This window comes from Sarcophilus harrisii, chromosome 2, assembly GCF_902635505.1.
Source record: "Sarcophilus harrisii chromosome 2, mSarHar1.11, whole genome shotgun sequence".
Taxonomy (NCBI): Eukaryota; Metazoa; Chordata; class Mammalia; order Dasyuromorphia; family Dasyuridae; genus Sarcophilus; species Sarcophilus harrisii.
The window spans coordinates 207,700,697-207,716,622 of NC_045427.1; the positions used below are offsets into that span (position 1 = coordinate 207,700,697).

At 33.1% G+C, this 15,926-nt stretch overlaps 1 protein-coding gene across 1 annotated transcript; it reads left to right on the forward strand.

Moving 5' to 3' along the window:
* The first annotated feature begins 13,159 nt into the window (after nt 1-13,159).
* LOC100924179 (olfactory receptor 2AG1-like) lies at nt 13,160-14,104 on the forward strand. The gene has a single exon (XM_023494635.1). It carries the CDS (start codon nt 13,160-13,162, stop codon nt 14,102-14,104), a length of 945 nt encoding a protein of 314 aa, XP_023350403.1.
* Nucleotides 14,105-15,926: the final 1,822 nt, after the last annotated feature.

Genomic DNA, 15,926 nt, shown 5'->3' on the forward strand with positions numbered 1-15,926 from the left:
CCATTTTTGAAAACTAACATAAAATTTGCCCCATTCCAGTATTGTGATGCTTCTCTCAGTTTTTGTGATTTTTCAAAAACTTCAAATATAGCTTAATAATCACCTATGTGAAGATCACTGAATGTATAATTTTGATTTTTTCCACAAGTCAATTCAACCTCTCTCTACTTGAAAGTATCAAGGAAGGAAAAATACACTATTTCAAGGGCAAATTAACTATGTTAATAAATTTTTTTCTTTCATCAAATAAAATTGAGAGTCACTCATTCAATAACACAGAGCAATGACTGGGAATAAACAGGAAGTTACATGGTAGAAAGGAAGAAGTATTCAAAAGACACTGTAAAAGATGGTATAAGGATACATGTATAACTAGAAAAAACACATGTAGTTACATAGTAATATCAAGAAATAACCTATAAACATTGCTCCATTAATATCTGCACAATGTCAAAAAAAAAAGGTTTTTAAAAAGATAAATCTCTTGTCCAAGATTTTCAGAAGAACATGAAATCAGCTTTAAAAAATGAGTAGGCATGGTTGGCTTACTCTTTCACATCAATGAGAATGCACAACTGTCAAAGCATAAAAATAGAAATTGTTTTAAATAATTGTTTGTATTATATTTGGGAATTGGTGTTAGGAGAAAGTAAAATGCCTGGGACATTATGTGAATTGGAAGGAGATACTCTTCATATTCAGTAGTATAAAGTCTTGTATTTTTTTTAAGAAGTTGGCATTAAATCATGTTGTACATTGTAAAAAGTACTTCCAATAGTTGGTAATTAGAACCATTTACGTCCATAAAGTAGCCAAGTCTCTTTTTTTTCCTTATTCCTGACTTAAGACTACCACTATGAAGGGGAAACCCACAAGAAATTTCCCTACTAGGTCAAACCTCTTCTGTTTTCCCTCTCTTTCCAAGGTCAGTAGAATGTCCTTCAGGGACTGTGAAAGGACCATCCGATCTAGAGTCAAGCAGACATAAATTAAAATTCAGCCTCAGACACACACTGGTTGTTTGATCTTGGGAAAGTGAGTTTCCTTATTTTTATTTTCTTCAAAGGTGCAAATTTAATCCAAATTACCTGCTAATGAATTGACTAAAGTAGCTCAAAGTAGACAGGATAATAGTTGGGGAAGGGACTGAGAAAATAATCTCATTAGAATAACAAAACCCTATCACTAGCTTTTATTCAAGAATTTCTCAGTCAATTACAGAAAGTCATTCCCAGCATAATATACTATGAGCAAGTAGGAGTTATACAAGGAATGCAGGGCTGGTTCAATGTTAGGAAAATTATTAGCATAATTGACTATATCAGTAACCAAACTAATAAAAATCATATGATTATCTAATAGATGCAAAAACTAATTTGATAAAATTCAACACCCATTCCTAATAAAAACAGTAGAGTATATATGTATAAATGGAATTTTCCTTAAAGTGATCAATAGCATCTATTTAAAACCCATCAGCAAGCATCATATGCAATGGGGACAAACTAGAACCATTCCCAATAAGATCAGGGGTGAAACGAAGTTGCCAACTATCACCATTACTATTCAATACTGTATTAGAAAAGTTAGCTTTGGCAATAAGAAAAGAAAAGGAGATTAAAGGAATTAGAGTAGGTAATGGGGAAACCAAATAATCACTCTTTGCAGATGATACAATCATATACTTAGATAACCCTAGAGAATCAATTAAAAAGCTAATAGAAACAATTCACAGCTTTAGCAAAATTTCAGAATACACAATAAATCCATAGAAAACATCAGCATTTTTATATAATACCAACAAAGTCCAACAGCAAGAATACAAAGAGAAATTCCATTTAAAATTACTGTTGCTAATATAAACTATTTGGGAGTTTACCTGCCAAGGCAAAGTTAGAAACTATATGAACACAACTACAAAACACTTTGCACACAAATAAAGTCAGACCTAATCAACTGGAAGAATATCAAATGCTCATGGGTAGGCTGAGCTAATATAATAAAAATTACAATACTACCTAAATTAATCTACTTATTCAGTGCCATATCAATCAAACTCCCAAGAAATTACTTTACAGATCTAGAAAAAATAATAACAAAATGCATCTGAGAGAACAAAAGGTCAAGAATTTTAAGGAAATTAATTTTTAAAATGCCACTGAGGGGTGGCCTAGTTGTTCCAGACTTAAAACTATATTACAAAGCACCAGTCATCAGAACCATTTGGTATAGGCTAAAAAATAGTGTAATCAATCAATGGAATAGGTTAGGTTCACCGGACAAAATAGTCAATGACTATAGTAATCTAGTGCTTGACAAACCCAAAGACTCCAGCTTTTGGGATAAAAACTCACCATTTGACAAAAACTGCTGGAAAAAATTGGAAACTAGCATGACAGAAACCAGGAATTGACCCACATCTAATGCCATATAAGATCAAAATGGGTTCATGATTTAGACATAAAAAGTAATATTATAAGCAAATTAGAAGAACAAAGGATAGCTTAACCTCTCAGATCTGTGGAGAGAGAAGAAATTTGTGGCCAACGAAGAACTGGAAATCATTATTCAACAAAAAAATAGATAATTTTGATTATATTGAGTTAAAAAGGTTTTGTACAAACAAAACTAATGCAGACAAGTTAGGATAAATACCTCATTCTAAAATATATAGGGAATTGGCTCAAATTTATAAGAATTCAAGCCATTCCCCAACTGATAAATGGTCAAAGAATATGAACAAACAATTTTCCAATGAAAAAATTAAAACCATTTCTAATTATATGAAAAAGTGCTCTAAATCACTATTGATCAGAGAAATACAAATTAAGACAACTCTGAGGTACCACTACAAACCTCTCAGATTGGCTAAGATGACAGGAAAAGATAATGATAAATGTTGGAAGGGATGTGAGGAAACTGGACTATTAATACATTGTTAGTGGAATTGTGAAATGATCCAACCATTCTGGAGAAAAAATTAGAACTATGACCAAAAGGCTATAAAACTGTGTATGCCTTTTGATCCAGTACTGTCACTACTGAATCTTGCAGCACTTTTTATAGTAGCAAGGAAATGAAAGTCGAGTGGATGCCAGTCAGTTGGAAAAAGGCTGAATAAGTTATGTTATATAAATTTAATGGAATATAGTTGTTCTATAAGAAAAGATAAATAAGCTAATTTCAGAAAAAGCCTGGAAAGGTTAATATGAATTGAAGTTCAGTGAAGTGAAGTGCAGTGAACCAGGAGAATACCATACACGGTAACAACAAGATTCTGTGATGATGAACTGTCATCGGTTTGGCTCTTCACAACAATTTAGTGATTTAAGGCAATTCTAATACAGTTGGGATGGAAAATTCAATCCACATTCTCAGAGAGAGAGAGATTGAGGTTAAATGTGGATTGAAGCATAATATTTTCACCTTTTTGGATTTGCTTGTTTTTTTTTTTTTTATTCGTACTGTTTTTTTTTCCCTTTTAGGCTGATTTTTCTTGCACAACATGACAATATGAAAAGATGTTTAAAAGGACTGCACATACTTAACCTATATCAGATTGCTTGCTTGGGGAGTGGGGAATTAAGAAAATGACAAACAAAAATCTGGCACACAAAATCTTACAAAAATTAATTTTGAAAACTATCTTTACATGCACTTGAAAAAAACACTATTGAGAAAAAAGAAGAAGAATGATGAAGGAATGAACAGGATGTTCTCAGAAAAACCTGGAAAGACTTCCATAAGCTGATGCAAAATGAAATATAATTGTTTTCAAAGTAACGCAATATTGTAAGATCATCAGCTATGAACTGCTGAGCTATTCTCAACAATATAATGATCCAAGACAATTCTGATGGAACTTATAATGAAAAATGCTATACATCTCCAGAAAAATAACTAGTGGTTACTTACATTTAATAGCATATTTGATGTACTTTCCTTAGTTTTCTTAAGGGTTTAATTTATTGTTTTCTTTTACAATATGATTATTATAGAAATGTTTTGTATGACTACACATGTGCATAACATATCAAATTGCTTGTCTTCCCAATGAGTGAAGATGTGAAATATTAACTTAATTAATTAATTAGTTTATTAATTTATGCCAATCTAAAACAGTTTTGACTGGTTTAAACCAGTTTTAATGATTAAACTAGTGTCAACTGGTTTAAATGGGGTTTAAAATGTTTTGAACTGGTTTAACAGTTTGAACTAAATTTGACCAGCTTGAACTGGCCTATACTAATTTTTGACTAGTTTGGACCAGTTTTGACTTTTTTTTAAACCATTGGTTTTTACTGCATTTTAAACAAATCTAAATCAGTTTTGACCTGTTTAAACTGGTCTAATCTAGTTTTCACTGGTTTGAACTGGTTTTGATTGGTTTGAAAAGGATTGCATTTAGGATTACTATAGAGAAACATTGATCAAGGTGGTTCTTAAATTTTGAAAAGCATTGTTCTATTTTTGAACCTTCTCTTTACATCATTTTAACCATTTTCCGAAGAGAGCTATCAAATATTTCCTCAGTATTAAGATCTTAAGAGAAACTTAGAACAATTACACATGCAAAAGGTGGTGATTCCCAGCATGACTTCTCTGTGTACAGTCCTCACTTCTTGAGCAATAGCCAAGCAAAACCTTGTAACTTCAAATTATTTTCTAATAGCTCCACTTACAAAAAATTGCTGAGGCCTTAAAAGGTGGGTAGTTCCTATTTCTTTTGTGTTTTCAGAATGGGAATAAGGCAAGAGAAGACAAAGCGGGAAGGAGGGAATGTCTAGGGGGAAAAAATAAATTGTTTAAGATATAATATACGTTTGACTTTTTGATGGATTTGTAGTCCCTTCAAAATTACATGTTATATTTGAACATCATGACAATGCAACCATGCACACAAATAGACATGATAGACAAATTTATAAACATCAATAATACTAAAATATTTATCACAACATTATGTGTTTCAAAAGAGGGTTTTTTTTTTTTTTTGGTGAAGGGAGAATGAAGGAGACTGTTAAACTTACTAATAAAGTCACTAACAATGAAAAAACCTAACTTACCAATGCAGATTAGCACCTGTTGCACAATTTCTAATGTTGGAAAGGAGACATTAAGAAATTATATGACTTGCTAAATATCACTTAGTTAATAATGTTAGGAAGAGTGCAAAATCCAGGTTTTTCTGATCTCAGATTGTATACTCTTTACAATGTTCCAGATTTATTCTCCTATAAATATTTTCTATATTATGATATGAACAAAAAATAAACCCATATGCAGAAATAGAAGCAAAAAGAGAGAAGGCAAGACAGAAATTACTGATCAATCTGTAAAGCAGACAAAAAAGTTCAAGATGAGAAAAGTAAACATACATATTTTAAATAAACCACTCAATTTTATGATTCATATTTAGAAAAGAACTTACAATATAATGTTTAAAAAGAGCCCTCAGGATACCAGAATAGCTCCCATGCTTAGCAGGTAAGGGAGTCAAGGGAATCAGGCCAAAAAATGCCCCTTTGGGACTCATTAAAGCCCCTGACCCTGGAACTGAAAGTCCTTGATGATATCAGCTCAGGTAATCAATGAATTCCATCTAAACTGAGCTGAGGCAGAGATCCATTCTAAAGAGGAAGCATCTGTTGGGACAGCAGAGTTGACTCTCCCAGGAATATGACTCTTACTGATTTCATTCCTCCTCGAAGACAATAAAACCTGAATATTAAAAGATAGTACTTTAGCACTCTTCTTCCTTTTCACCTAGTGCTCTTCTTACTCTGTCACTTTTCTCTCAAACCTTAGAAATTTCTGAGCTCCTGGAGCTATAGATTTTCATTTGCTCCCATTGCTGATCAGAAGGTACCGGTTCAGGGAGAATTAGGTAAGATAAACAGCTTCTTCCCTTTCCTCACCCATGGGGAAAAGATAAAGGCAGTGGATGCATGTTACTTTAGTATGATTCCTGAGCTGTGAGCATACCTGTCCAATTAAATCATCAGAGAAGCCAAAAGTTACTAACATAGATGCACTCCTAATCATCTCATCACAGGAATTCTTAAATTAATCTCTGGTACAAAACATAAAATTCCCCCCCACACACATATTTCCACTGGATTATTTCAGACTTTCTGCTAACCATAGGAGAACCAGTAGAGTTGGGGACTGAGCCACTTTCTCCATCAGAGGTAAGTGAGGAGCTGTGTGTTCTTATACATGGAATCTCAATAGATCTTTGCGTTAGGAAAAGTAAATGGGAAAGAGCGGGGCAGGGCAGAAAGAAAATAGGATCTAAAATTCTCTGTTTCAATTTAATTGGAAATAGGGTCCTCATAATGGAAAAAGTCACTGATACCTCTTTACTTATCTCTTTTCCTTTACCCACAAATTTTTTTCCAATGATTCATAGCATTGTCGATGAGGGTAAAAGTGAGGATCAGTGAGGCCATGGATTAGTTGAGAGTCATCCGGAGAATTATATTCAAAGCTGATGCTAGAACCTTTTATCACTTTAGAATGCCTTGGTTTCTGACTTCTACAACAGTGTTTCCTGCTGTAATCACCGTATAGGATTGTACTTCACCATAGTTCACCAAAATTACTCATACCACATCCTTCCAAGAGAGACAATCTAAAATATTTAATCATTTTATTTTTGGAAAGGAGTTTCTCCAATTCAGTTCCCATATAGACTCCTATTTCCATAAAAAAGTTCAGTTCTCTACTAGCCTCCCAAAACAACTTTCTGGTCTTCATTAATGATCAAAGGGATGTCCAATAAATTGTCTTCTTTCATCTCATAATTTACATTAGATATTCAACACCTTATGGTTATACTTTCTCCTAAGGGAAGACTGTTGCCTTTGTGCAATAGGCAAGTCCAATTTTGGGCAGTAAATTATTCAAATATGCACAGAAAAAATTGATATGGAAAGAAATTAAAGGAATAGGTTTTTTATCTTAATTTTCTCAAACCTGCTAAATCTTACCTCAAACTAGATGATAGCTAAGGAGACCTCAGACTTCTATCTTGAGATTCTACTTGGGTTTGAAGTTGTCACTCGTTCCAAGACTGCTTTTCTTTTTCCTGATTATGTGCAAAACTCAACAATTGGCCCACTGTTGATATTAGTGTTTTCTATTTTGGATAGAGGTTAAATGAAAGAGTTTCTGGTGGCTTCTGAAGTCCTCAGATGGAGTCGGCATATACTCTAGTGCTATATTAATACTATTACATTCTGATAAATATGCCCCAGTATCCAATATCCTTCTGCTCCAAACTCCCATCATTCTCCCACTTCAAAGAGGAGATCAAAGACAAGTTCTAGGAAATTTCTACTTATATAAATGTCTCCTTTTCTTCATCTCCTCACTATTAACATTCCTTTGGTAGGATGTGAAGAGACAAGAGAAGGCAAAAAATATAAATGTGATTTTCATATATAAATTCTTTTTCCTCTTAGAACTGGATGTATTCCCAAATGAGTTTCTCACAGGTATGTAATATTCTAGAAACCACTGTAATAAATAGCACTGGAACATAAGTATAAAGTGAAGAAGAATAGAACAAACACAAACATAAACTGAACAAACAACAGCTGCCATTCACGTGGGTTTTTTTAATGCTATCAGAGCACATTATATATTTTAACTCATTTTATCTTCACAACCACCTGGTAAAACATGTGCTATTATTATTCCCACTCTCCATATAAGAAAACAGCTAGATGCTACAATGAATAAAGCACAAGGCAGGGGGTCAAAAAGACTTGAGTTCAAATCTGGCCCCAAATACTACTTTATGATCCTTGGTAAGTTTCAATGTTGTTTGCCTCAGTTTCCTCAGTTGTAAAATGAATAAGAGAAGAAAATGGCAAACTACTCCACTATTTCTGCCAAGAAAACTTCAAAAGAAATCATAAAGAATTGGACATGACTAAAAATGTCTGAATAATAACAGATGAAAAAACTGAGGCAGAGAGAAGTTAAACAACTTGTCCAAAGCTACATGGAAACTCCTAAGTCAGTAAGGCAGAATTCAAATTCACATCTTCTTTCATCAAAGTGCAGGACTCCATCCAGTAAGAACCCTAGTAAAACCCATGTAGATAAAATGGAATGCATTCCATTCTCTTTCATTTCCTTATTTCACCCTAATTTTTCTAATTCCAGATTTCCATCCCCATATATTGTTCAAACATACATTAAACCAAGTCCTTCATTATCATCTTTTCATATTTCTTAATTCCATTTTATATTAGTTTCCTTCCTTCTGAGAAGAGAATAAAAAACGTTTCATTGTTTTTCAGCTTGGTATCTGTTTTGAAATGAAGAGGAATTATAGCATTCTTTCACCTCCCACTACTTGTCCCCTCATGAACTGCCTAACATCTTGAGAGCATTCCTCCCAAAAGTTAAACTCTCATGGACATTGACAACCTACCTGCATTAATTCTTCAATGGTTAAGATATTCCCCATACCATATGAACCACAGCCACCCCTGCCATTATTCAAACACTGTTTTCAACACTCCATTTTCCAGTCCCCCCAACCCAATTTTCCCAATTTTCCCAATTTTCCACTTGGAAGTTATCCATCCCTTTTTGTGCTCTGTAGGTAACAACTGACTTTTTATCTTTCATATTTTCCTTTCTCACTCTTTCCATCTCATTTCTCAATAAGACCCATATCCTTCCTAATAATACATAATCCTTGACCTCCCTTTTCAACACCAGCTTTATTTTTATGCATGCCCTTATCTTATTGCTCCATGTGGGATAATATTCTTTTTTCTTATTATCAGTTTGAAACACTTCCTCTGCTTCCTTAACTTAGTAATCTCTCCTTGATTGAGGTTCACTCATATCCATCTCAAGATCAAAATTTTGGTAACCCAGTGGCAAACAATCTTTAAGATACAGACCTTATTTCCAGAATAAGTTCAATGCCCGATTTTTAGTCTTTCTTTCTTTTTCCATGCCTGTCTTCTTATTAATAGATGAGGGACATAGATATTGATACTCCCTCTAACCACCCTAACCTCCCTGATCTTCCACATACTCATTTCACATAATGTGCTTCTCCACCCAACTTAGTCACATAAAAAGATGGTCATGCACTTGATCTTTACAATGTTACCATTCCACTAATGGCAACAATCCTTGAAATAATAATAAACATAATAATCATGATAGTTAATATTTATATAGGGATCCACACACATATTATCCTAATTGATCTCATCAACTTTGTGAAATGAATGTTATTATTTTTAATAACAAAATAATAACATTTATTTTTACTATGTTGCAGATGGAGAAACTGAGGTTAAGAAAGTTAAGTGATTTATCTGATCCTCCAAAATTGTAAATACCTTTTGCAACATTTGAACTTAGATCTTCCAAACAACAAGTCTATCAACTGCATCTACTAGGTGCTTAATTTTAATATATTAAGCCATTAAATCTTACCCATTCTTTATTCTCTCCCAAAATATGTGGTAATTATCACAGTATTCATAGTCTTTCTTTTCTTCTCCATCACAAAATTCATGATAATATCATCACTCATCCCTGAAATTCCCATTATTTCTATTTGAATAGTCATTTCCCCATTCTTAGTCAAATTCAGGCCCAGCAAAGTAGGTCAGTTGTCATTTCCTCTGACCTGTAAAGATAAAAATTTCCATTTAATCAAAACATATAAGCTTTCAACTGCTCAACTTTTGGCAGACACTGCCATTCAATATCCAGGTAAGTTCTCTAATCCTCTAACACCATACTGCCATTATATGTTTGTGACCTGATTTTCAAATTTTTTTTTGTCTAAATTACTTGTTCTGTCTAGTTTGTTTGAATTATACTCTCACAACAATATCAGCTCTGATATTCCTTCCAATGACCCTCACCCAAATGTTCTATACCTTGTTTCCTCTCCCTAACTCCCAGGATATTGCATATCCTTCTCAATATACAATGCTATTTCCCTACTTCTTTTTTCTCCTTTTTTCTTCTTCTTTTTTCTTTTTTTCCCCTGCTTCTTTTAACAATCTGTTCATTATGAATATAGTGTACACTCCTAGAGACATACTTTTAATATGAATACTTTATCCCACATAATTTCAATTGAAGCCACAAGGTCAAATTTTCTTCATGAGTTGTATGATCTCTTTTACCTTGTTTACAATCCATTCTTTGTACTTAGTGCATATGTACATCTTAGACCCTTTATTATTATTGGGTTTCATGTTTGATTTTTTCTCCTGGAAAGCACTCCTTTCATTTTTATTAATAAATTTGACTTAGAATCATTTTATGGCAACCAAATTGGTAGATCTACATACACAATTTCCTCCTTTTCCTGCCCTTTTCAGTTTAAAGCCTATTACTTAGTTCCAATTGTTAAGAGATTCTTCTCTGTGTAATGTTCTCTTCTCAAATCTCTAGTACATATTAGAACTTAACTTTCCTTCCTCAGATGCAAAGTTATTTTTCTTTTTTATCCTACTATCACTTCCCAATGACTCCCCCATTCAGTAGAATTTCCTTTTATTTTCTTTAATCCTACTATCACTTTCTAATGACTATCTCCCTTTAGTAGAATTTCTTTGGTAACAAATCACAAAAAAAGAAAAAAGAAAAACATTACTATTTCTTTAAATATATACTTCATTGTATACCTATAGTTCACCACCTCTATGCTGAAAAGAATAACATATGGTTCACAATGTTTTGAATTATAAATTCATTGATGTTTTCAAAGAACATTTTATTATCACTAAAAATTGAGAGTGAAAATACTTTCCCTTAGCACTTGCACCATCTCTTTCTGCATGGAGTCCAGCTTAGAAATTGTGTTTAAGTTACTGCTATTTTGTACTGGAAGGACACAAAGATACCATATTCACAGAAAGTAACTGCAAAATTATGTTATAACAATCCTTCAATCTTTAGAAGGTGCTTTCTTGGGAAAAGCTTAAGACTAAGTATTGTGGAAAACTGTTCATGTACATATATACATTGATCTGAAAAATTATTGGGAGAGGGCTGGCCTTCTGAATAATACTTAATTTATCAAATTGAGCCTTCTGATTTTTCTCTCAATAGAAGAGTATAATCTTTTTGTACTACCTTTCATTTGCAATTACTATAATCTTTCCAGGACATTATACAAACAAAATCAAAGGCTTAAGCAAAAAAACAAATTGTTTGACAAGGTAGAAATATTTCTTTGCATTTCTTTTATATTGATTCTCTACCTTCATTTTGCATATAGAAGTAGACCTACCTGGCTACAGATGTCATTGATAGCCGCCTTCAAGTTTGCACATGATCTGTAGGTAGAAGACTTAAATAAATCTAATAGATTTTTTGATTTCCAGAGAGCCAGAAACTGTTTCTTTTTCCATCTATCCACAGGGCAGTTGAACAACTCATTGTCAAGAAATGTCTAGATCTGTGAATTTATCCAAGAAAAATTAGTAGACCTTTCTACATCACCTCCACAATCTTGCTTTCTTCATTTGATCTAACTATATTTTATGGAACACAAGTCAAGGCATTTGTGTGCAATGGAATAAAAACAGATATAAATAAATAAGCATAGATATGTGTATTGTGTAATCATTGTTTAATATAATAATTTTGCAATACATAATTAAACAAATGCTTTAATTTACCAAGCAACCTTAAGACTTTTGCTCTCTCTCTCTTAAGACTTAAAAGCACAGGATCACTCTAAATAAAAGAGTTTTAGAATATGTATAGTTTGAATTTCTCTAATCTCCCTTTTAGGTTTAAAAATAATGCCCTGCCAATGCTCAATGCTCTGGAACAGTAATTCCTAAGGCATTTTTTTGTTCTGTAAAGTCTTTCAACCATTAACCCAATAATAATAAAATGATCAATCAATTGGATTATTTAATATGCTACTAAAAATATTAAGTACTCACAATAAAAACAATATTTTTACCCTAAATCTCTAAAGTAAAATTTACACTAATTATATTTATAAATTATAAAGATTTAATCTATCTTTAATTTGAAAAATATGTAAAATTATTATTATATTTATAAGTTAATTACAAATATATAAACATTTTGTAAAAATTAAAAGTAATCTAGCAAGACATTATATTTATACTATTATCTGCAAAACTTCAGAGTAAGTGTATGTTATAAATTTCATTTAATATGGTGGTTTGGAAACAATTTGATGACAGGTTGAGAAATCAGAATAGCATGTGCTTTTGAATTTCAGGTCCATGCTCATATACTGGGCATGAAACTCAGTCCTGGATGTCTTGTCATTGTCAAGGATATTCAATCTTTTATAACTATAGGTAGACCATAATGAACTAAAATGAGCAAATTTATCAGAAAGCACCAAAAAATAAGATGTTACCATCAAAGTTCTGGAAGATTTTTTCTCTTTGACCTAGAACTTCAGTTTCATTTTCTCTCACAATAAACAAATTACTATCATTTGATTTTTAGTGATAAAAAAAACAAAATTAAAGGCATGGAACACATAAACATAAATTCATACATTGTAGGATAGAAACAAATAGAATCCTAATTGTATCTATTGAGGTTTCTTCTCCTTAACACCTTTCTTCAAAATTCACCCTAATATCACTAACTATATAATCTTTTCAATTACAAATATATAATAAATTTATATGTCTACATAATCTATATAAATCAATTATTTTAGGCAGAAAACAGCAGAACTTGCAAACATTAGCAAAAATTTAAAAATTCAAGAAAAAGTAAAATTATGAAGAAAATCTAAAACAATCCTCTAATCACATCACTCCAGATAGTTTAATAATTTTATATGTGTTTGTACATCAAAAGAACTATATTTATTTTGATGTATAAACACCCACACATATACATATATACCTTAAAATAATTATTCCTCTGAATTTGGCTCAACTTGATGGTCATCTTTGTTTGTTGTTAGGAAGGAAATACTTTTATTAAGAAGTAAGCTCAATAATTGTTGGTGTGAGTCCAGTTGATCAATGGGAAGACATTCTCCACATTGGCTTAATACCATCTAGATTTCAGTGGCTTAGAACAGTTTTCCTGAATTTATCAGGTCGATGCACTTATATTTCTGTTTTGTTCCAGGAAATATATAATCTGTGCAATGGAATTCTGGAACACCACCTTGGAGAACACTTTCTTCCTCATTGGAATTCTCCAGGACAGTAAGTTCCCTGGACTGGTTTGTGCCACAATCACATTCCTCTATCTCGTGGCCATGATCAGCAATGGTCTCCTGCTATTATTAATTGCTATGGATAAACAGCTTCATGTGCCTATGTACTTTTTACTCAGCCAGCTCTCACTTATGGATTTGCTCTTTACAACTGTTATTTCCCCCAAAACACTAGTGGATTATTTGCATGGACAGAGCACCATCTCTTTTTTAGGCTGTGGATTTCAGATGTTCCTAATACTGACACTTGGAGGTGCTGAAGACATTCTGTTGGCCTTCATGGCATATGACCGCTATGTGGCCATTCAATATCCTCTGAATTATATGGTTTTCATGAGACCCAAAGTTTGCTGGTCCATGGTGGCAACATCCTGGCTCTTGGCATCCTTAAATTCCCTTATCCACACCACATACACCATGCATTTCCCTTTCTGTAGAGCCCGAGAGATACATCACCTTCTCTGTGAGATCCCTCCACTGCTAAAGCTTGCATGTGCTGACACCACAAAGTATCAGTTCATGGTATACACAATGGGAGTGACATTCCTCTTCCTCCCTCTCTCTGCTATCCTTGCCTCTTATACACTAGTTTTAACTGCTGTGTTTCACATGCCATCAACACAAGGGAGACAGAAAGCTCTCCTTACCTGCTCATCCCATCTGACAGTGGTTGGGCTCTACTATGGAGCTGCTGTGTTCATGTATGTCCTACCCAGTTCTTACCATAACCCTCAGCAGGACAATATCCTCTCTATGTTCTATACTGTTATTACTCCAACCCTGAATCCCCTGATCTACAGCCTGAGGAACAAGGATGTACTAGGTGCACTGAAGAAATTACTAGAAAAAGGCATCCAAAAACCAAAATTGTAGGAGCCTACATATGTCTTTGTTTTATCTCTCAGCTGACAGCCAATAGCTAGGAAATACTCTCTAGACTTGTTTCCACCTGTCTGAATCATTTCATGTGGCATAATAATAAAATTTTCTTTTCTATTATTATTTCAACACTATTGCATTCTGTCCATGAGGGTATTCAGGAGGGCAACATAAGGAAAATTCTAGTAAAGTACAAAATATTTTCTTTTCTATTCCCTGGCAATAATTGTGCCCAGGTAATAAAACTTACACATAATGCATTCTAGAATTCTTTTGAAGGAAATGTAGTCAAAATCAACCACCTATAGTTTGAAAAATACTCTTTCCTACTTTTGAAAACTAACATAAAATTTATCCCACTTCAGTAGGGTGATGTTTCTCTCAATCTTTGTGATTTTTCAAAGACCACAAATATAGCTCAAAACCATCCATTTGAACATCATCATCTGTATGATTTTGATTTCTGCCACAACTCAATTCACCCACTCTCTACTTAAAAATATCAAGGAAAGAAAAATCCACTATTTCAAAAGATAAATAATTATGTTAATACAATTTTGCTTTGATCAGATAAAGTTGAGGATCACCATAAGTGTATTGAGCATAAACAGGTAGTAATGGAAAAGAATTCAGAAGACCCAGGGTAAAAGGTGCTTTAAGGCTGCATGCATAACTAGAAAAAGAAATATGGGCAGTTACATAGTGTTAGCAAGAAATAACATTGCTCCACTGATATCTCCACAATGCCAGAACATTTTTTTGAAAAGGTAAATCTCCTGTCCAAGATTTTCACAAGAACATAAAATGAGTTCTAAGAGCTGGGTAGGCATTGTTGGATTACTTTTTCACATCACTGAGAATACAGAGCTGTGAAAGTATAAAAATAGAACCTGGTCTAGATAATTGTTTGGATTACATCTGGGGTTTGGAGTTAGGAGGGAGTTAAATGCCTGGGAGTATTAAGGGAATTGGAAGGAGATACTTTTTATATTCAATAATATAAAGTCCTGTTTTTTTTTTAAAGAAGTTGGTATTTAACTGGGCTATACATTGTAAAAGTACTTCCCAAAAGCTGCTAATTCGAACTATCTAAGTCCCCAAAGAAAGCAAGTCTCTTTTTTGTTATTCCTAACTTTGGACTACAACTATGAAAGGGAAGTCTGCAGGAAATGTCCCTACTAAGTCAAACCTCTTGCATTTCCCCTCTCCTTCCAAGGCCAGTAGAATGTCCTTCAAAGACTATGGAAAAACCATTAGATTAGATCTAGAGTCAAGGAGACCCGAGTTAAAATGCAGCCTCAGACACATACTAGTTATCTGACCTTGAGAAAATCACTTAAGAGTTTCCTTCTTATTTTCTACCAAGGCCCAAGCTTCATCTACAAAACATAAAACAAATTATCTGCTAATGAATCAATTAAAATACTTCAAAGCAGATTGGATAAGAATTGGCCAAGGGATTGAGAAAATTAAGTATCTTCTTAGAATAACAAATCCCTACCACTAGCATTCACTCAAAGCCTTTATCTTTTTCCTCTTTGTTTTTTTTTCTTTTTTTGTTTGTTTTTTTGTTTTTCTTTTTAAATATTTTCCCCATTCATTCCTTCAAAGTTTTTCATTTTTCATAACAAGTTGAAGATTAAAGAGGCATTCCTTCAATTCTTTCACCTTGGGGGTTGGAGGGAAATTTTTACACTTGCATTTCTTTCTCAACTTTGGAAGAAATATAAATTAGTCCAATGGGAATTCCCCCAGTGTTCTCTCCTGGGTAGCACTCTACTCTTTTCTCTTTATACTCTCTCAATTTCAGATCTCT

Coding starts and splice junctions, on each gene's coding strand:
- LOC100924179 (XM_023494635.1), top strand. CDS start 13,160: ATGGAATTCTGGAACACCACCTTGGAGAACACTTTCTTCCTCATTGGA.